This window comes from Ictidomys tridecemlineatus, chromosome 4, assembly GCF_052094955.1.
Source record: "Ictidomys tridecemlineatus isolate mIctTri1 chromosome 4, mIctTri1.hap1, whole genome shotgun sequence".
In the NCBI taxonomy this organism is placed as follows: domain Eukaryota; kingdom Metazoa; phylum Chordata; class Mammalia; order Rodentia; family Sciuridae; genus Ictidomys; species Ictidomys tridecemlineatus.
The window spans coordinates 36,579,455-36,602,756 of NC_135480.1; the positions used below are offsets into that span (position 1 = coordinate 36,579,455).

A 23,302-nucleotide genomic window follows, 5' to 3' on the forward strand; every position below is an offset into this window, starting at 1 on the left:
TTCACCAAAATGCTGTCATGCTTGTTTATTTAGCAACAGTTCATTAATTGTATTCTGGGTCCCACGTGTGCTGTGTATTATGACTATAGCAATGCCAATACCAATATGTTCACCCAAGAAGAAAAAAGAAAAGTCCAGGTAATGGTTTACAAAGAAAGTCCTTTGATTATAGTTGTGGTCAATGCTTCCAGGAAGAATTTAGTTTTAAGGAGAGCATGTGGTAGGCCCAGAAGCTGAGGAAGAAATAGACTTATTTGGACTGAGAGAGGGATCTAGTTACTGAACCCTAAGTGTATAGAATAAAGATACCCTTTCTGTGATGGTTCTCTTGGCTTCTTTGGTGAACCAAAGGAAAATAAGGAAGTCTTAGTTTGAAGAAAGTGAGAGAAGTTCAGGTAAACCATATATATTAAATATTCATTAGGCCATTTTAGCTTAAAGGAGGCACTTCCTTTAGACCAAGTGATCAGAGCAATTTCTTAAAGTTCAGGTTATTTACAGCCCAAATCCTGGGATGCTATTTAAATATCCATATTTGTAGACCTAGACCAACGGAATATGAGTGATGGCAGATTGGGGGCATGGTCAGCATTTTAAACAAATTTCCAAGGTGATTCCAATGCACTCTGTAATTTGAGAACATTTGCATTGATTTAGATTCTTGTGATTGTTAGACCTTCCAAATGATCTCTATGCCCTTTCACATTTTTTTGCTGAATCAATTCTGGGATTGTTTCACAGCCAATTTAATGCCATCGGTCAAACACTTGGAAGAAGTAAGGAGCCAATCTAATTCCACAAGAGACTGAAATCCTTGCAGAGAGGAACAGTGAAATGAATAGGAAGCCAAAATTTGTGTTTGAATTCTAGCTATACGATTCGCTACATATGGCCATGAAAATTAATTTCTTTTATGGTGATTTTGTTTGCTTGTTTATAAAATAATCAGCATCTTCCAAATTTCAGACAATAGGATACTACTTTTCAAATTAGTACCACCTGTAATATTAAGACTATTTTCATAGTTACTTAGTTCAATTTGAAAAGCAACCTTATGTCATTTCCATCATGGGTAAACTAGCACCATTCATCATAATTAGAAGTTACAACTATAAAATATGTAACAATTAAAAAAACTTAGAGTATATTATTGATGTTCTAAAATAATCTCATCTATAATTAATGATATTGTATTATACTTTGGGAAATAGTAAATTAAATGATAGTTAAAGTAATTTTTCATTCTATAGATCTATGTATTTATTGGAGTTATGTTGGAGGTCTTCTTTATTTCTGGAAAGGAGAACAGAGTCCAATTTCTGAAATATCAACTTTGTGTGATTATCAAGCAAAAATTCTATAATAAAAATATGAAAAAGTAATGGCTCTCCCTCCAAAAGAAATGGCCTTTGATGCTACTTAAATATTTAATTAAATTCCTATATCAAGTATACAGTTTGAAGCAAGAAATGTTTTCCTTTATAGCTTCTGCTAACCTTATCTGCCTTTTCAAACTTTTAAAACTAAATTGGAATTAGAAAAAAAATACAGTTTTAGCAGACATGAAATTCCATTGTGAGTTCACAATGTTAACATATTGTGCTTTCTTTAGGTTACTGTGTAGTGGTGGTGGGGAAAAAGTTGGGAGATAGGTGTTTGTGGTGATGAATTGAGGGTGGGACCTTCTAAAAAGACACTGTCTAATATGTTCAAGCTGTACCCGAGGGTCTCATTCATATTGCTTATCTTTGAAGTAAGTGGTCACAGTTGCCCTTAAGATTTGTCACAGTGATTATTATCAAAGGAATCTGTTGTGGTTCTGTGCACGCAACATCAACATAGTTGGTTCATTCAGTAGGGGAAAAAAGGATAATAAAAACTAGTACAAAGAATAACCATTGTCTCTGTGTTATGGTCTCTGTGGTATACATTTTATCCTTGTTGTGCAGAGTTCTCTCTCTCTCTCTCTCTCTCTGCTTCCTGGGGCCATGTCTTGAGTTGTTTCCCTTCACCACACTTTTCTACTATGATGTTCTGCCTCACCTCAAGCCCCAGAAAATGAAGTTGGCCATCTATGGACTAAGACCTCTGAAACCATGAGCCCCAACTTTTCCTCCTCTAATTGTTTCCTCTTCTAATTGTTCTTGTCAGGTCTTTTGGTTGCAACAGAGAAAAAGCTGACTAAAATATTGTGAGACTGATGTATCTCCTTGTTCTCTGACAGTACTGAAGTAAAGATGGGCACAAGCTCATCCCATTTAGACATGGTGTTCTAGTCAACAAGAAGGAAAATTGTCCCCTCTACTGGGACAATGGTAAATCAATCTTTTTATGAAGATGACCAAGATAATGGAATTAAAGTGTGTGTGTGTGTGTGTGTGTGTGTGTGTGTGTGTGTGTATTTCCTCCTTCCAGTACTTAATAGTAAATTTGCAAGAATGATTTCTTAATTTTCTTTTAGGTGATGTCAGTTACTTTGAATATATGATTAACTTATGATTTTGATTTAGAAAAGTATGCATGATACACATGCACAAATACATAATAATTTTGTATTTTTGAATCTCCTTATGTCAAACCCCTGAGCTTTAAATTCCATCAAAGAGAGAGCAAAATCCTTTGGGGGTTTAATAATAACTGGAGTCATATGTTAACATGCTATACTGTACCCTTGTATCAACATTATTAATGTAGAAAATACTCAAGAGTTAAAACACTCAGTATGCTACTACTAAGATTAAGTGAAAGCAAAGAGTCTCATGATTTGATCGAATTATTTTATGTTTCAACTAAAAGAAACAAATAGAAAGATGATTCTCATCAGAGACACTGATAAGTTAATGTAATCAAATACTTGAGAAGGCAACCACTTAGTTATAAGTAATGTGGCATTTTCTTTTATCTTTACTTATTCATTCTCTGTGCTCTTCTTTTCTTTATGTCGGTCTGAGTTTCTGACACATATCAACTTGTTTCTCTCTGAGCTTCTTTTAATATTTCATGCAAAGCAGATATAATGGAAACAGATTCAGTTTTTGTTTGAGAAAATTTCTGCTTCTTTTTCAATTTTGAAAATTCCTTTGTCAGGGTCTAGAATTTTAGGGTGGCAGATGTTTCTTTTCACAATACTTTAATTATTTTACTTCACTATCTTTTTGATTTCCTGTATGGTGTTTGAAGATAGGTATAATATAATTCTTTTCATTGCTTCTCTGTAGATAAGCTATTTTTCCTCTGGTTTCTAAAAAAACATCTTTAATTGTCTGAAATTTGAACATAGGTATGCCTAGTGTTTTTTTAAAAAAATGTTTGTTCTTTATTTTGGCATTAGCCTGCTTTGTGTTCCCTGACTTTTTTGGATCTGTGGTTTGGTGTCTAACTTTAGTTTTAGGTAAATTAGTCATTATCACTTCAAATATTACCTGTGTTTGCTTTTCTTCTCCTTCTGGTGTTTCTATAATGTCTATATTACACCTTTTATAGTTGTCCCACAGTTCTTGTATATCCTGTTGTTTTCTCTTGTATTCTTTTTTTTTTTCCTTTGATTTTCATTTTGGGAATTTCTATTTTCATGTCCTCTCAGAAATTCTTTCTTCAATCATGTCTGGTCTACTAATGAGCCTGTCAAAGGCTCATAATTTCTCTTATAGTTATACATAGTTATATATATATAGTTATTATCTTATACATAATTTCTCTTATAGTAGTTTCAATCCCTAGCATTCTTTTTATTTTTCTATGACTTTACTTTTTTATGCTTGTTTTATCCATCTGCAATATCCACTTGCATATTGTCTACCTATGAGAGCATATTAATCATAGTTTAAAAAATTTCTATTCAAATTATTTCATAATCTTGTCATATCTGATTCACTGAAGAGGCTATTTTATCTCCTATGTTACCTTGGTATCTTGTAACTTTACTGAAGTTGTTGAATCGATTTACCCAATTTTAAGTGGAGCATTTAGGGTTTTCTGTGTAAAAGATCATGTCATCTGCTAACAGAGACAGTTTAATGTCTTCCTTTAGTCGAAGTAGAGTCAACCATGCTCTAGTTTGGTTATCACTTGCACAGAATATCTTTCTCTTTCTTCACTTCACTTCTGTGCTTTTAAAGCTGAAGTGGGTCTCTTATAGGTAACATATACAGTTGGATCCTGCTTTTATTAATCTATTCAACCACTATTACCATATTGTTAAATCGTTTTCTGACTGTCCTTCTTAGTTCCTTTATTTCTCTCTTGTTGTCTTCCTTTGTGATTTGATGATTATTTGTAGGGGTATGTTTGATTCTAGAGGTTTTCTCTTTGTGGTTACCATCAGACTTGTCTGAAATATCTTACAGGTGTAGCAGTCTATTTTAAATTGATAACTTCTATTACATATAAAAATTCTGAACTTTTGCTTCCCCCCACCACACAATGGGTACACTGCAATTACAGACAGAATTAGAGAATTCTGAATTTGACTATATATTTGCCATTACCAATGAGTTTTATATTTTCTAATGTTTTATGTTGTTCCTTTATGTCCTTTCACTTCTATTTGAAGAAATCTCTTAGGGATTTGTTCTAGGTCTAGTGGTGATAAACGTCCTTGGCTCTTGCTTATCTGGAAATCCTTTCTTGCTTTCTAAAGGACAGTTTTGACAAATACAGTATTCTTGGTTGCCATTTTTTGTCCTACACTTTGAATAGGTCCTCTTACTCTCTCTTGGCCAGTAAGGTTTCTGTTAGAAATCCAGCCTCATGGAGGCTCCTTTGTATGCTATAAGTCATTCTTTTCTTGCTGCATTCAACATTTTCTTTATCTTTGCCTTTTGTCAAATTGGTTATAATGTGTCTCAAAAAAATATAGTCTTTGAATTGATCTTGCTTGTCCTCCTTTGTTCATTTGATTGATGATGTCTGATAGGTCAGGAATGCTTTCTTGTCTTTTTTTTTCCCTTACTTTTTCTTTTCATTTTGCTCATTGGCTCCTTGTCAAGGACTTGTTTTCAAGTGTGCAATTACTAATTCTGCATGTCGGAATCTGCTGCTTTTCTGTTTTGTTTAGTTATCTAATCTCTTTTGCTGTCTTGTATCTCACTGAATTTCTTTACACTGATTAGTTTGAATTATTTGTCAAGTAACCCAGGGATCTCTAGTTCTTTGGGGTTAGTTATAGGAGATCCATTAATTTCCTTTGGAGATGGTGTGTTTGCCTCCTTCTTTGATATGTGTAACCTTGAATTAGTATCTATGCATTTAAAGAAGTAAGCACTTCTTCAGGTCTTTATAGACTAGTTTTAGCAAGTGAACACTTTTTTCAGTTGGGTCTCTGCCTTGATGTAATTGCTTCTGGGATCACAATTGACTGAATCTATAGCAGGTTACATGACCTCTGATGGAGCTTGTGGTTGGCAGGCCTGTTATTTGAGGCTCAGCCAGTGTGAATCTTTTCTGGCCCCTGGGTATACTAGACTGCCTCCAGGACCTGGGTTAGTAGTGTTGGAGCTGGGACGGGGTCTACTTCAGGGGTCTATAGTTATGTCCATAGACAGCAAATTTGCTGCTGGGTTCACAGAAAGTTATGTCACCTATCAGGTACCTGGGAAGGCTCTCATCACGTTATTAGGTGGGTTTTGGGGAGGCAAGACCAGAAGAGAGTCAGAGGGATACTTCTGTGCTTATAGTTGAAACTGTAGTCTATAAGTCTACCTCCAGGTACATGGTACATGGTGCTTCTTGTTGGGATCCTGGGATCTGTTTTCTAGAGTTGCTTTAGGATCTGCGATCTGACTGAGACAGCAAGCAGAATCCAGGGGCATGAAATGGGCATATCTCATGGTGGATCTTTAGCCTGCAGCTGAGAGGGGCTGGAGCTTAGTTGCAGGGCTCTTTCAGGATCTAGGCAAATTGGCCTCCATGGATATGGACAAATGTGTCTCCTAGTGGGTCACTATGCAGGCAGGAATGTTTCCATATGGCTGGGAGCAGAGAGAGCTATGTCACAAGTCATTTTAGGGTCCTCAGCTGGAGCCAAATTTGACAGGCCTGTTACCTAGGGCATGGGAAGAAGGGGAATGATTCACCCTTGGTCCCACAGCAGGTGATGCTGGTGGCAAGATGAAGGCCAAACAGAGCTATATCTAAGACCACAGGAGGTAGCTCTAATTCTGGGTCTGCTACCAGAGTATAAATCTGCCTTCTCAAAACAGGCCTTTTTAGTCTTGTGCTTCACTGGGATTTTGTCACTTCCTGCCTGATTCTCAAAATTCCTTCTAAAAACACATTTTCTGTTGGTGGCTGTCAAAATTATTGTTGCTTTGGGGGGATATGAGTGTAGAACCTCCTATTCTACCATACTGTTGGCCAATCGAATTGAATTTTGAAGAAGAAAGAGGAGTTTTTGAGCTAAAAGGCAATAAATGGAGAAGGGTATTCTAGATAACTGGGAAAAAGTGTGCACAGATTCAGATATACACTAAGCTGTCACGTCCAACTCTATCACATATTCATTGCAAGAACTTTTGCTTCAAATGTATCCCTGGTGATGTTTAACACACAGAAATACTTTTGTCTAAAAGACATCTTCCATTTCATAGTCTAAACTTCTGAAGAGAAATTATCCTCAGTGTTACTTAGATTTTCTATAGAATTTCTTTTCTTGCATAAATTCCTTCTACCAGTATTCATTTGTTCGCCTTTTAATGGTTGGCTAAAAGAAGAGATAGAGATCCATCAGGATCAGATCCATCAGTGACATGTCATTCTGGTGAACTGTGGAGTTATTCCAATTAACTAGCAAGCAGCTAACATGCTCCAAGACAAATCAGAGAAATGGAAGGCAGTAGCATCTATTCCGCCAACAAGGCCATTTTCTAATCCAAGTTACATCAGGTCTGTTATGAATTTGGGGGTAAGTCAATTCTTCAGACAATTATATCCAGGAAACCCAATCATCTTTATTTAGCACCAGCTGCTGTAGCCCATTATATGTCATGTCATATATAACACTTTAGAAATTGTTGCAATTGCATCCAATTCTCTGTATCTCCTTTCCAGGACAGAAATAATATTTGCTGCAGAGAAAGAAACAGGAAGGCTGTGGAGTGGTGGCTTGGGACATTGTCTTCTGGAGACAAAAATAAAATATGTGAGAAGTTTATATGATTTTGAATATAAGCCTATGTTTTTCATAAAACTGATTATATAAGCTAAGCCAATATCATTAGTTTATCATCAACCCATTATGGCTGTGACTTTAGTCACTATGTCTCCAAGGAAGCAAGTGACGATTTCAACTACAATCTTTATACTTTCCAAATGTAGATTTCTAATCCAGATCTCTGTCCAGAGATGTATGTGCATATATATCCAACTGCCAAGTGGACAGATGTCACTTATTTCTCTGTGTGTAAAGCATTTTCCTAATGAGAAACCCGAGAGAGACCCTAGCTATCTCCCTCCCTCTTTATATTTTGTGGGTCAGGCCTTTTAGATCTGGACTTCTAAGTATCCCTGTATCCCCGCTTCCCAGTGTTCTAGTGCAATCCTTCTTCATTTTTCATATGGCTCCCTGCAGTAATCTCCTAAGTAAATTTTTGGGTTTTAGTTTTGCTCACAAACAATTTCCTCTACAATGAAGCCAGATGGATCTTTAAAAAATGAATATCTGATCAAGTCATTTCACTGCTTGATTCCTTTAAATGACTTTTCCTTGCTCTTTCAAGATAAATAGCAATTCTGTAATGCAGCATGCATTTAACATTTCATGATTTGGCCTTGTCTCTGTCTTCAGTCTTATATATCTCTTCTCACCCTAACCTACTCTCTCCCTCTACAACCTCTGTTATTATAAGTAATAACAGTTAACATCATTTGAAAACTTACCCTGAGCTGGAACTATACTAATATATATATATATGTCAGTATTTTCCAAACTTTACTAGTGATGCATATCACCTGGGATCCTTGCTAAAAATATAGTTGCTGGTCTTTGTCCCAGACTTATTGAATCATAATCTTCAGGGAATGATCTGGGATGCTGTCTTTTTTTCTTAAAAAGAAAAGGCCCTGTGGGTGTGACTCATCATCTCAGAAACTTGGGAAAACACAACTTCATGTAAACTTTTATTTAAAAATATAATGAAATAATAACTGTTATTAGTCTCATTTATAGGTAGAAAGAAATGAGGCTTAGGGGAAAGAGACATGGTTAAATGATTGCCATCATTATGATTTGAACCTAGACATTCAATCCCAGCATTTGCACTGCCGCTATGGTCTGCTTTCTGCTTTTCTCATTTAAGAGTCAACACGTGTTCTGTGTTTACTCTTCAACTATCTGTGCCTCTTTTGTTTTAATGGCAGCATAAGAGACACAGATAATAGTTTTACTTGGAAAATTACCATTAGTTCTCATAATTCAACTCAGACTGCAACTTTCCTGGAGCCTTCTTGTTCTGGCTTGGTTGCCTTCCTATGAACCATCCTGTTAATGTGACACATTATTGTCTACATCCTTATCTGATTCCCTAATAGGCTATAAAGAGGTTTATTTCAGGACCTTCTGCATCCTTATTCTAGCAGAGTGGCTTATACCACAGTGTGGGATAAATATCCGCTAAATGAATAAAAAATGTAGTGTCATTTGGAAAGTGCCTGGAATTTAGATGCTTTGAATAGATGAAGTCTGGGCTCACTCCAGTAAATTATTTGTTTTGAGGTATTGAATGCTGCGCTTTCGAACTAGGTCATTCCCCTATTGAACTCACCTATTTTTCATTTTAGGAGTATTTGAGGAGAGATTGGGAATCCAGCCCATTCCTTTTCAAGTTCAAAGAAATGAAGCATAAGTTACACACTGCAGTGGCCCTAGGCAAGACCAGATAATAGGAAAGGACATGGAAGTCCCAGCAATGAACAATATGATGATAAGGAGGAGTCTGGGATGGTGATATAGACTCAATACCAGAGTTCAGAGCCTCAGAGGGGTGTTCTGACATGAGATAAAGGTACTCTTGATCCAGACTCTGAGTGTCATGGAAACTGAAGTGAGTGTGAAGCAAAATTAAAATATGAATGGAAGCAATGTTTACCTGTGGTCTTGAGGCAACAGGGAGTGCCCTGCCAGGATGGCCGTGATTAAGACTTTTAGAACAGGAGGCTTGGTTGGGTCCAAATACTATGGACTATAAGATGTCTGTATTACTGGGATTTCAGCAAATGCTAATGATAAGGCTCCCCTTGTGTCAGGGGTGAGGAACTGGGCTCAGCAGGACTGAGACTTCCATTGCTATATTCCACCACTAGGGCAAGGCGTTGGCCCTGAAGAGAGCAGAGGGTGGCAGACATGAAGCCCATTCACGAGTACTGCCTGAGTCTTGGTTTTTCTCTTCCCAGTTGTTAGTAGGAGGCAAGGAATAAGCATGGATCCATGCACAGGAGCAAGCAATGCTGGTGGTCCATGGGGAGTTTTATTTAGGGTAAGAGAAATTTAGGGAGATAAGATTTTTTTTTTCTTAATTTGGTATACTTGGCTTTGCTGTCATAATTTAGGTATTACAAAACAATGTTGAGGTCACCACGTTGGAGATTTGGCTAATGGAATTCTATAACAAAAGTGAATAAAAACGTTCTTTGAAAATATCTTTTTCCCAAGACAGTCATATGAAGTCATGAAAAATGAGACTCCATAGGCAACAGAGCAGAAGCATGTTTTAAGAAATTTTATCTGAAGCCCAAGTTTTATTTGAAGCAAAAACTCTGTTAAAAAAAAAAACTGTAGAAGAAATATTTCATTTGCTTTAAAAACTATTTATAGGCATTCTGGAAGCACTCTTATGTGGGCAAAAGAAATTAGGGTCTAAACATTCAATAAGACAGAAGAATGATTTATTTGGAGAAGAGGTTATATTGCTACACCATTGAAAAGGCTGACATTGAGTAGAATTACAAGCAACAGTGTATTGTTGTGAGGGAGTTACATGTTCAGTGCTAAATTGATATGTGAACCATACAGATTGTGATCTTTTGAATAACCGTGACATATCTTATAAATGCAGTCACTGAAATCTTATTAAAATTAGAGACACAAGATTCAGTTCCCATTAGCAACGCCCTGCCTTAAGATGCGAAGCCTTGACATCACCACATCCCAATCAGCATAGGCTCCCTCCAGATGGCGGGTTATCTCAGTTCCTGCTTCATAGCCTCGTCGGCCGTGAAGTAAGCGCCAATTATCAAAAGTAATCACATCACCTAAACGAAAGAATTTTTTTCCCATTATTAATAATTTGTGTTTAAATGATTTACAAAGCAGGCAAATATAACAGGCAAAACCCCAATGCTGCTCAGTTCATAGCAATAAACAGTCCATTTATTTCTTTACCCAAGACTGCACATTTGCTGTCACACTAATCAACCTCTAGATGCAAACTGTTTTAGGCCTTGACACTTAAATCACACAGCCTGGTAGGCTCCTGTGGACATCTTAATAATTCTTACTTGGAAGATTTTCTCTGTGTAAAGCTTTTTAATGTTTTTACTGCTTGTCACTTATCTCTTAATTAGGAAATTATTCACCTGGTTTAACAGTTTCAAATCATTCAGTGATATTATTATTTGGTCTTTTATATTCCCAGTCTTTTATGGACATTATTTTTAAGATTCATAAGAACTCTAAAAAAAGAATTGCCCTTTCATACATGAGAACATCAAAACTTCAACAAGTTGAGGGATTTGCCCAAAGCTTCATTGCCTTCACATGGTAAACCTGGATTCCAACTATTTCCCCCCATGGTGTTTCAGTTTACACGTTGCCACTCTTAAAATCAACCTGCTGTGACTGCGTGGCAATGGGTTTATGGTAATTTCTAGTCTTTTTATTATGCCGAAGTTGAATTCTAAAAATAATTTCCACCATGCATGGTGGTGCACTAAGGTAGTCTCAGCTACTTGGAGGGCTGAGATGAGAGGTTCACTTGAGTTTGTGAGTTTCAGACCCATATTGGGAAATATAGCAAGATACTGTCATGAGAAAAAATAAGAAAGACAGATAAAGAAAAAAGAAAAGAAATAAAAACAATTACAGTAAAATGAATTTTCCATTTGGCCAAATCAAGAGCAGAGAGAAATTATGCCTGTCATTATAGATAACAAAAGCCTTAAGTTCAAGAGAGTCATTGCACAATATGTTCATAACAATGTACTATATTGTTGAAACTTGCCAAGAAAGTAGACTTTGTGTTTCTACTGTAAAAAAAAAATACCTATGTGAGATAATGCATATATTCATTAGAATGATTTAGCCATTCCATAATATATACATGCTTCAAAGCAACATGTATATGACAAGTATATACAATTTTGTTTGTCAATTAAAAACAAATAAATAAAAAAAGGCTAAATTGTGGAGGCACTTCACTTGGCAGGTATGGTCCAGAAAAAAAAAAAAATCAGTGTTTTTTGTGCCTTTATTTCAAGTAGCTAGAGTACTCCAAGTACTATTTTATTTCATTCAATACTATCTCTGCCTATAAGTTTTAGAAATAAACTTAAGTGCTTTATGATCAGCATCATGAGGACATATTTGTCTACCAGGATAGGAAAATAAAGTAGAAGGCTCAGCTTGTATTGATAGGCTATTAGGATAGAAAATAGAAAACACCAGACTCAATATCAGACAGAAGGTTTCATTTGGCCCAGAGTTTCTTTAAAGTAGCAGAGGTGGGAGCCAGGAAGCTGCTGTTTTAAGCCAAGTCAGCTGTTCACCAAGATTCTACTGTAAAACTGTTCTGGATATCATTCTACATGGGTAAAGTTGGAGAAAATCCAAATTTTTTACTTTTTTGAAAAAATGTCCCCACTGACCTGGATTCATCTTGAAGATGAACTTGTTTTCTTTGCTGTTCATGAGATCAACAAACTCTTTTAGAGCAGCATAAAAAGGTTGAACTCTCTCAACAGGTACATCAAATATCGTGTCTCTAGTTGCATTGTTGAAGTTGATGCGAACCACTTGGCCTTTGTCATCTAACCTGTTGAAGAGAAAAAATTAACATATAATTCGTGAAATATCTATTTACATTTGTAAGGGTCAAGATATTCAATTTACCTGTGGTACAATGTATTCCTTCATCTTTTTCATTCATTCATTATGAATAAGTGTTTTTAGAAATCTCACTGCAAAAGTGCTAGGAGGGATTATACTAAAATTAAAATGTTACTGATATATTCAAGTCAACATTTTGTTATGCTTAGTGAAATTTATTTGTTGTTCTTTGAAATAGGCTTTACATATTAAAATCTCATGCAACGAGTTTATAGGTCAGTTACCTTTTGTATTTTATCTAATTGGAAGAAAATTTTATTCTTTAAAAGCTTGACATATATGGTTCTTATTTAATGCCTAGTTTGGAGATGAGGGAAAGTGGAGAATAGAGAAAAGAAGAGACTAGCCTGAGAACATTCTTCCTATCTACCTCTCTATACCACATGTCTTAGTCTGAAGACCTTTAGAAGATTGGTACTGTATCTCACTCAGTGTTGTATTCCCAGCTCTCAACATAAAGCCTGGACATAAGAGTTGGTAAATAAACATTTGTTGTGTCTGTATATTTTTCATGCTTTAGGGGAGTACTGAAGTCTCTTTAGTACCTTGGAAGATCCTAATGTTGTGATTTCTCTACCCTTTCTTATAATATGGACTGTGATCATGACAATGCAAGATAATACAACTTTCAATGTAAGAAAAGGTAACAAACTTTCTGGAGTTTGGACTATGCTGGTTAAAATAAGCAAGACATGGACATCACTTACATACAGAGGCAAAAAGAGGAGATTTTTTTTTCTCTGTGTGTTTGTGTGTGTGTGTGTGTGTGTGTGTGTGTGTGTGTGTGTATGTGTGAGTGTGTAGTTTTTGTTTTTAGCTTTTTGGGAAGGTGGACTTTCAGCCAGACCTTCAGTACCAAGCAACTCTCAACTTTTATTTTTCCTTTAGGTAGAAACAGTAGGTATGAATGAAAATAGGAGAGAAAGTGGTCCAGGATGGTGACATATTGCTTAGTATTACTTCCTAAAGAAGTGTCCCCAGGGGACAAACCCAGGGGGTAGTAATGGTTGCCAACAGCTAAGTGGAGTCCACACCTGATGGATCAGACCAAACAAATTGTTCAATGTGCTTGGACATACATAGAGAACTTGTGTTTGGGTCTGGGCTGCACTTAACTGACTGGTCACACAGAGAGTGAACCATGATTAATGTCAGGATACAGAAGGAAGGATGCAATTGACTGCTAAAGAAGACATTAGTCTCAGGATTGAAGAGTTAGAAGAAGTTGGGGGGGGCCTGAAACCTTAAAGATGCAAAATTGGATCTTAGTAAGCAGGAAATTCCTTTATAGAACAACAGAATAAAAGGAAGCATGGAAGCATCTAATGCAAACTTTCATGCAGAGGAAGGGTAAAATGTCATAAAAGATGAGAATAACTAGCTATATATTTATCTGTGAACAAAGGACAAATATTTAAAAATAAACCAGCAACAAGATGACAGTGAACCAATCTAGGCAAATCATCATCAGTGATGCCAACAAGAACCCAAAGAAAGGACCATAGATATCTCCCACAGTCCCAGTTGCTGCTATGAATATTTCCTATTAGTCTTGCAGGGAGATGGGATGTTTTATGGAACTTCTTGCTTTTACTGGGGGAGTGTCTCTATGGTATTATCTATTGCATCACATTTTATGAGAGAATCTGCAGGAAAAAATTATTTTAGACTTTAGAAGCAATTTGACTCTTATAACTGATTATATTCTTTCTTTGCTTTGGTTTCTAGGTTGGATAAGAAATAGAAAACTATTATCAGTAAATTGTTGGCATTTATAAAATGAAAATTATAGCAAGCTCAAATATACTTTGCATTTTCACTGATAGGCACTTTGGTAAGTGCTTCCATTTATTAACTCTAGACTTCCTACTTCATCATAAATTATTGATAAGTGGCAGGTATTCTTTCTTTTTTTGTTTTAGAAAAGAAACTGAATCAGCAAGGGGAAGTCATTGAATAAGTGGTTGCATAGATGGCAAATAAAAGACTTGTATTCACATGAGTAAACTTGCAATCAATAGGATTGATTAATTCCACTATTATTTTTTGCACCAGTTTCTTCATTAATTTATTTTTCACTGTATTGGATTGTTACTGATTCTTTTAGCAGCCTTAGAGACTCTTTTGTACTAGGAAGGATATGAAAATTTCAAAAGAATTTAAAAGTTTAACTACAAGAAAAATAAATTAACCCAAACACTCAGGAGACGGAAGCCCTCATTAACTGAAACCCTTGTTTTCTCTCTTGTTGTTAAAAATGTATTTTTAAATGGATTAATGTTTAACACTTTATTATCTCCATGGATATCCCTGAGACCTTGCAAATGGCCAAATTTTGGATTGTATTACAAAATATATCAAAGCCAAGTCATGATTTGGGTGATGGACATTCAGTTAATCTCATTCAATAACTAAGTTTCTTGCTTCACTTCTCTTACAGAATCTGCAATTATTTTAGGTCTTAAGAAAAATTTTTATTTGTCATGGATTTTTAAAATTTAAATTTATTTCAACTCATGCATAAAACATAAAAATTAAAAATTACACATTAATAGGGTAACATAATATTTTGATACATTTATATACATGTGTAATGTGTACATCAGATTAAATTTATTAATCTCCTGATGATAAAATGATAAAAGCTCTCATTTTAAAGGAGCCGTTTAGATAATTAAAACTGTCATAATATAACTAAGAAGCTTGAATTATTACTTCTCTTTCTCCCCTCAATGGCTGAGTTCTCAGAGAACACCTCAGCTTCATTTTGATCTAGAATATATTCCTGAGGATTGTCTTTCCTTCATACCTCTTATCCAAACTATCAGGAAAATAATCTTTTTCCCTGAAAAATATATCAAAAAATATATCCTTTTCAACATGGCCATTACTGTCACTTGGACCACTCATGTTCAGGGTGCCGTCATCTCGACAGGGAGTCCTAGCAGTAGTTTCCTGCCTGGTCTTCCTTCTCCTGTTCTTGCTCTATTTTATACTATGTTCAACACAGTAGCCAGAGGATCTATATAACACATAACTAAATACAAATGTCTCTTCTTTGGTCAAAACCTTATGACAGTTCCCTACTTCACTCAGAATGAGAACCTAGGTGTTTATAGTTATTAACAACACTACGGATGAGCTGACCCCATCTGACCTTTTCTTCTAACACACTTCCCTTCTCTCAGCTCTGGCTTGTTTCTTGAACTCTCTAGATATGTTCTTGAAGATTTCTTAGGACTCTTGCTCTAGCACTTTCTAGAAAACTTCTTCACTTCTTTAAGTCTTTGTTCAAATTTTTCCGTTACTACATTATTGAATGATGAAAATTTTATCGGTGGTAAGTCTTTGGTCCTACAGATTCCCTTAATCTTGATCTACTTTTCCTTTTTTTCCCCCTCTTAAGCCTATAATAGTTTTTAATATTCATTATGATTTGCTTATTTATTTCAAAATTTCAAATTCTCCCCTTCCCCACTAGAACTCAAGCTGTGTGAGAGCAAGCATCTTTATTTTGTCCACTGACATATCCCAAGTACTAAGAAAAATGTCTGGCCTCAGTAACTATTTGTTGATGAATAAATGAAGGCTGTACATAAAAATATGATAATGAAACTGTGTGCTACAGATTTGATTATCTACTAAATGAATTTATTTCCCTATGTGGCTATTACTTTAAAAACAATACAAATTTAATTCTAAAATCAGAAATACCCCCCAATTAACTGAAGTCTCTTTGAATACATAATGTCCTAGAGACAAATCTAAGATGATTCTCGAATAAAATGATAAATTACAGCCTTAGTGGGTACTTGGAGAAATCATGATAAAATAATTTTAAGAGAACAAAGACATAAATATTCTCTGTAAGGAATATATGATCTTTGTTGACTTAGCATCTTTTGAGGGAGATTCTATTTCATTCTCAGTCCATGCAGTTCAAACAAGGCTGACCCTCTCTATAGATGAGCATGTGGTCCTGGCTCGGCCACCAGGAATTCTCCAACTTTGGCCACGGCATTTGCTTCAAGGACAGACATAGACATAAGTTGGACAAGGAGTCATCTACCTTTGTCACAGTTGTACAGAAAAAAGTACACTTCTTGTGCTGTGATTGTCAGCTCCAGGGGTAATAAACACTTGGAGCTTCTGAGGATCATCTTTAAAAAGGAGTCAATATGGGGTGGGGGAGGGTGTAGAAAAATTCCAGATGACAATGTGTAACTCCTGGATCTACCTATTTTGAGTTATGTCCTTTCACTTTTGCTAGTACAATCACATTGACTAAGACTATGTAGAACTAACACTTTTAAAATGAAGTGCACATTAAATCTTATTTTTCCTCTAATATTAGTAGATTATTTAAGGTAATTTGATTAAAAAATTCATTCAACTGTGGAAAGATTCTTTTTTCCTTTTTGGCTTAAAAGATTAAACAAAAAAAATAGCTTTGCAGTAAAGCATTCTACTGTTTAAGCATTAGATTAATGGAGAGTTTGCTGTCAATTGTTTTATTGCAATGAGAAATTCATAAAAGTACTCACTCTATAATTTTGTGTTTAGATTGTACAGAGAAATCACAGTAATCCACTCCAATGTCTGTAAAGTCCACAAAGGTGGAAGACAAAATCTGGAATGCTCGAGGATTTTTTTCCTTCAGCTTTTGGCACACATTAAACCCATCTACAATTTCTGAATCACCCCCTGTGACTGTTTGTTTTATGCAGTGCAGAAGCTGAACCTGAAAGAAGAAATGGAGAAAAACAGTTTAAAATAATAGCATTTTACTATTTTTGATTTAAATATTCAAAAAATATGCACAAATCAAAATCAATGAAATTTGTTTTTATATCTGTTCTCTTACATCAGCAGAGAAAGGGGCTGGGGACAAAAAAGATGGTTATGATCAATATTGTATAGTTAAAATCTGTTATAATTGAAGACATGGACATAGGCATGATAATGTTCACTAGTAGCAAAAGGCACAGGTCATAAGAGCTGTAGAGAGTGAACTCTGGATGTTGGAGCAGGCAGGAAAGGCCAGCAGAAGAGGTGGTATTTAAGCTGGGCAAAGGGCAATGGATAAGATTTGGTATGTGCAAACTAGACTGAGAGTGCAAATAGAACAGAGAGGATGTGCATGCAAAAGTGCACAGTTCACTCAGTAACAGACAGTTTTGCAGTGGCACAAGGTATAAATGGAAAGAGAAGATCAGGTTAAAACATGATTTGGGGTTTCATGGAGAGTCTTAAATGTTAGATAAAAAATTTCTATTCTTTCTGTTGGGAATTATTGAATATGGAAGCAATATAGAACTGACCTGAAAAAATTTGCCCAGTGGTGTTACAGTAAATGAATTATTTTTGAGGAGGAAACAGGCCAGATAGTAGCTACTTGAGAGTCTAAGGCCATAATTCAGATGTAAGGATAAAAAAGGAAGGAAGTGGGGTGGGAGTATGAGGGATGGATAAGCTCTGACACACTGAGAATGAGAAAGTACACACTGAGAATGAGAAAGTACTAATAAATTTTATTAAGATTTTTGGGAAAATGTTTAATATTATTTCATTTTGAAAAGTAAATCATAGTAAAAATTTAAAGATACTTTTGAGTGGAGCTTTTCATTGGTTTTGTGACTCCTTTTGGTAAGTCAGCATAGATGGGTGATTTTGAGTATTTAAATTTAGACCCTGGTTTTCTGTTGGAAGAAACTAATAGCATCGAATTGCAAATCTTCATTCTCACTGAGTGAAATAAATTAAAAACATTGTCTGATAGAGTGCTTATAGAATGGAAGAGACAAATATGATCAAATACCCAGCCTTGGAGGGATACCAGTATTAGTTAAAAAAATAATAATAATTTAGTTTGGTTTGTTCCACAGCTGGCCTGAAATAATGATGTCCATCAGAACTTTTGCAACAATGGAATATTATTATTTGCTGTCTAATACAGCAATCTCTAGCTTCACCTGGCTATTGTGTGCTTGAATTGTAGTGTGACTGAGGAGTTGAATTTTGAATTTTATTTAGTCTTAATTTTAATTAAAGTGTGAATAGTCACTTGTGACTAGTGACTACTATTGGATAATGCTGGTCTAGAACATAAATACTGCTTCTCTTCCAAACCTAATGTACAAGTTTCCCCAGTTTTTATAATTTTATATATAATTTATTCTAAAATTGAAATTGTATCATGTATATTACTACACATAAGAATCCTTAGAATTTGATAGTTTTATCTTCATTTTGCAGATGGAGAGACTGAGATATAGAGGTGTCAAAACTGGCTAGCTAATAAGAATTTGGCTAAAGTGTGGAAAAGCTGGTATTCAAACTTTGGCCTATTTGCCTAAAAACCTGTATATAGCAAGTCTTTTGTTTACAAAGAGAAAAATCCCTTTATAATACTCTTAGTTATTCAGTATTGTGTGGTGTGTAGATATATCTGTGCTTTGCTAATTTAAAATATCCATTCTTATGTATTGATGTTGGAAGATAACTGGTCTAAATTAATAATGGTTCAATCTTTAAATTGATGGCATTTTTTTTCTTTTTTGGTACTTGGGGGCTGAACCCCAGGGAACTATACTACTGAGCCACATCCTCAGCCCTTTTATTTTTTAAAATATATCTTATTTAGAGACTAGGTCTTGCTGAGTTACTTAGGGCCTTGCTAAGTTTCTGAGGCTGGCTTTGAAGTAGTGATCCTCCTGCCTCAGCCTCCTGAGCCACTGGGATTATAGGAGTGTGCCAACACAGCCAACTTTATGCCATTTTTTTATGCTTGAAAAATACATGCATAAGCTGATCAAGTTGCTTAAGAAAATCATCTCACAAGGGCCATGAGGGACAATGCAGTATGATGAAAAAGAAAAGGAAATGGAAAAGTCCATCAAACTCTCAATGGCAAAATGATAGCATAATTTTATTTTGGAGAGAATTGGAGGGTTCTTGAGATTCTTTTCAATTTCATCATAAATGAACTCCCAGAATATTTCAAATATCAGTTTTATAAAAGGTTAGCTGATGTTTTTGCACAAGGCAAGGCCAACTAACATTTTCTTTCATGTAGTTAAATTTTTAATACAATCTTATGACAGGAAAATGATGATGGAGCCTGATACCCTCACCACTAATTCAAATTTGTAGTAAACCAAATTTTATTTCATGTGAGTCATTCAGAATTAAAAAAATATTTTCTTTTAAAGTGTTTCTTTATGGCAGCATGTGACTTTTGGCCCAGAGAAAAATAGTGAGCAAAGTAATATCTGTGTTTCATTAAAGATGTGTCATCTTATCTTGACCCCATTGGATCAAAATCCATCAAACTGCATGCTCAAGAGGAAACTAATTATCCAAGTCATTTCATCTGTAATTAAAATGACATTTTAATAAACTTTTACTTGATAAACATTTTACTATAAATCATTTAATTATCTTTTCTAATTTCTTTTCTAATTGTTATGGAAAAGCTCAAATACAAAAGAAAAAAATAACCATTCAAAATGGAAGTTTGAACAATAGTATAAGCAGGTATCTATATATTTTTTCTTAAATCAGAATCACAAGTTTGAGCAGACCCTGGGCAACTTAGGCTCTATTTAAAAAATAAAATAAAAATTGGGAAAACAGCACTGTGATAGAGCATCCTTGGGTTTAATTCCCAGTATTGAAAGAAATTATAGTAAAAATCTATCAAGTCATTTATGTAATTTTAGACCTTTATTGCACTTTGCTTATTTATAGAGTATCTGTTATGTCTAAATTATATGCAAGATGATGTATGAAGTTTTGAGATAGAGAAAGGTATGATTCAGTCCTTGTCTTTGAAGAGTTTGTAAAGTGTGACAATATATACAAATAATCTATCACATTACATTATATGACATTATACAATTATGATAATTAGAAATTCCAACTCAGGAGCTTTATGAGGTGATGATAAACTAGATGGAAATCCAGGTTCAAGTTCAAATTCCCCATGAATCACCCTATAAAAGTTTTTACCCTTGTACTTCATTTCCCCATTTTACATAAAAGTCACAATCATGTTAACCTTAAAGAAATGTTAAGAGTGATCATATAAAGAAAGACAAGTCAAAATGCTTTGAAAAGCATAACTTTCTATGAAAATGTCAAAAATTCCATTGTACTTCAGGAAAATTTATGACATCATTTAATCACTTTTTCTTAGGCTTTCAATTTTAACCCAGAAACAAATCGTGAAGTCATAAAATACAGAAGATAATTTAAAAATTTGAAATAGAATCTTTAGTTTTCTCTTCTCACTCTTCAAGTTTTATTCTATCCAACCTCTCTAACTTATCTCTGAAAGGTGAGTTGAGCTGATTAGTTTGGCTTTTAATAATAGGGTTTCAGAAAAATATCTCAGAACCACATTGAATAAATCACATTGTTGTGTCTCCTCCCTCAACTCCCACTCAAAAAGGTGACTATAGGAGTCATTTTTCTGTCATCATTTAGTTCAATGAAATCATGTGGATTTCTTTTTTCCAATCAACAAAATAATTTAAAACATGTGGTCAAATTCTATACAGGCTTAGCTAATACTGGCAAGAACAATGGGTAGCAACCAGGGCACAGAGCAAATATGTTCAGTCAAGATGATGAAAAAAAGGGATTAATTTTGGTTTTGGCCCATTTCTCCTTTATTAACTTGAGAATTGTCCAGATTTTCATTTATCTTTGAAGATACAGATTTCTGGGTGGTTATTTCATTTAGTCCAGTTCAGCTCTAAAAATAGGCAAAGAACATTTTTTTTTTCAAAAAATCATATTGTCCTGACTATTTGTGTTTTAATTTAGTAAATGGTGATTTTGTAAAAATGTATTTGGTTTACTAAAATGATAATTTTGTGAAGATGTAGAGGAAGAGTATCTACTCGGAAATTCCTTTGGGGCCTTTGTGGCTCTACATGGAGCACCTCCTTCTTTGAGAGAGAATTTTATTAGCGAGATAGGAGATGGTTTCCAAAAATAGCATGAGTACTCTGTTCCTTACTTTGAATCCCGTTATTATGCATGTTCACAACTCCTTCCTTGAGTTGACTACTTCCTCATTTCTTGAATCTGGGCAAGACTTGTGGTTTGCTTAGACCCAATAACACACAGTAGAAGAAACACTGCACAAATACTAGCCCAAGCCCCAGGAAGCCTTGTATACATTGGCTCTTTCTCTGAACTTTGTGTCAATTGCTGTTAGAGTCTATAAACGAGTCAGGATGGCTTCTGGCATTTTGCCAGAGGGAGTGGTTTGTGAAGTAACACCATCGAGCCATTAAGTGTGGAGATTTCTGATTGGTTGACTGCTGTATCTAGTTTATGTTAATTAAGATAAGCTGCGTGGAATGTATATATACCCCTCCTGTCCTACAATAAACGGCTCCCACTCCTGCTGTATCAATCTACACAAGTTGTTCCTCACCCCCGGTTATTTTGCTGCAGCCGGACTGCGGCAAGTTGCCATGGGCAGAAGCCTGGGCTAGCTTGTGGAGCAGACAAGCCATCCTAAATGAAGTCACCAGCCCTTAGCCAACTCATCAGCTGAGTTAATCTGCAAATAAGAACTTTCCAGCAGAACACAGCTTGAATAGCAAGAATGGGCTAGGTACGTGGGTGCTCTTTTTAGCCATTAAGTTAGGGAGTGGGTTTTCATGTAGCAATAACTGATAAAAATGACAGCCATGTCACACTGTGGGAGAACACCATCTTGTGTTCCCTGATTTCTTTTTCTTTTTTTAACTCTCTTACCGGGGATATATATACAAAAAGATATCAGGTTATACTGCTGTCTGTCATGGCAAAGCAAAAAGTACCAATAATTATTTCCAGGAAGAACAAATAAATATTTTTTTAAAAAGATACATGAAAATGTCCTATCCCTCAGCAATTCTGATATTCAGAATTCAGGCACATAAATGTTGTGTTTGGATTGTGTTTGAAGAAAAAAATTACATATGACACATTAGCTGGTGAAATATGTAATCTTATACACTCAAAATATAGAAGGATTTGGTCCTTGGCCTGCTTTGTGGAAAATATGTTGAAGCTCACCTTACCCCAGGTGGATGGTGGAGGGCTGGATAATCCGTGTGAAAGCTTAGCTTCCCAGTTGTGTAAGCCACATTGTTTGCATCAATTTTGTCTTGCACTTGCCAAGTATGTCTGTAAAATACAAGAAACACATGTTTAAGCAGATTGTCATGAAGCCAGAAGCCAGAGCAAATGTGTTAGAATGAATTAGATATGGAGGGGGATGATAACTTTTCATTTTATGAAATAATTAACGTAATGACTATGAACCAAAAAGGTAGTGTAACATTCCTATGGTTGAAGTAATATAATTAGCATCTCCTCATTTTTCCTCTCAACAAAACCACATCCTCACACTAGTTTATCCTACAGAATTCATAAAGAAGTAAATGTGGGATTGTAGGTCATCTTTTTTTTTTAATAGCTTGATGCATATAACAAAATGAAGCTTTTTTGGTGGGGGGTTACTGAGGATTGAACTCAGGGGCACTTGCCCACTAAGCCACATCCCTAGCCCTATTTTTTATTTTATTTAGAGACAGGGTATCACTGAATTGCTTACCACCTCACCGTTGCTGAGGCTGGCTTTGAACTCAAGATCCTCCTGTATCAATTTCTCAAACTGCTGGGATTACAGGCATGTGCCACTGCACCCAGTATAAAATTAAACTTTTTAAAGTGAGCAATTCAGTTGAATTTAGTACATTCACAAGTGGGAATCATCACTACTATAATTACTATATATCTGGTTGTTTTGTTTGGCTTTTGGTGGGAGCGTGCTTGGGATTGAACCCAGGGCCTCATGCATGCTACATGAGTGCTATATCACTGAGCTGCATCCACAGTCCCTATATCTTAAGTTTTAAAGCATTTCAATCGTTCTTAAATAAAACCACTTTTTCAGTAAGAAGTTTCTTGTTCTTCCCGAGGTCCTTGGCAGCTATTCATCTGCTTTTTCTCTTTATACTTATTTTTAATATTTAATATATATGGAATTATACAGTATGTGATATGTTTGACTTCTTTCACTTAGCATATTTTCCAGATTTCTCAAATTGTAGCATGTACTAGTATATAATTTCTGTTCATGACTTAATACTTTATTGTACAGATAACCACAATTTGTTTACTGATGGATATTTGGGCTGC

At 35.2% G+C, this 23,302-nt stretch overlaps 1 protein-coding gene and 1 long non-coding RNA gene across 5 annotated transcripts in view; one reads left to right on the forward strand and one right to left on the reverse strand.

Annotated features, from left to right (window-relative positions):
* The window catches only part of LOC144377069 (uncharacterized), a 91,260-nt gene that overhangs the window by 39,088 nt on the left and 28,870 nt on the right, over positions 1 to 23,302 (forward strand). The gene's annotated exons all lie outside the window — the stretch shown is intronic.
* Positions 9,863 to 23,302, reverse strand: part of Bbox1 (gamma-butyrobetaine hydroxylase 1) — a 65,763-nt gene continuing 52,323 nt past the window's right edge. For all 3 annotated transcript variants that reach the window (XM_013359860.4, XM_013359859.4, XM_040284586.2), the window contains exons 6-9: positions 22,180 to 22,285; positions 16,642 to 16,838; positions 11,857 to 12,023; positions 9,863 to 10,245 (exon numbers count right to left, since the gene is read on the reverse strand). In XM_013359860.4, coding sequence (XP_013215314.1) covers positions 10,085 to 10,245; positions 11,857 to 12,023; positions 16,642 to 16,838; positions 22,180 to 22,285 — 631 coding nt within the window. In that variant the 3' untranslated portion in view covers positions 9,863 to 10,084. The remainder of the gene's footprint in view (positions 10,246 to 11,856; positions 12,024 to 16,641; positions 16,839 to 22,179; positions 22,286 to 23,302) is intronic.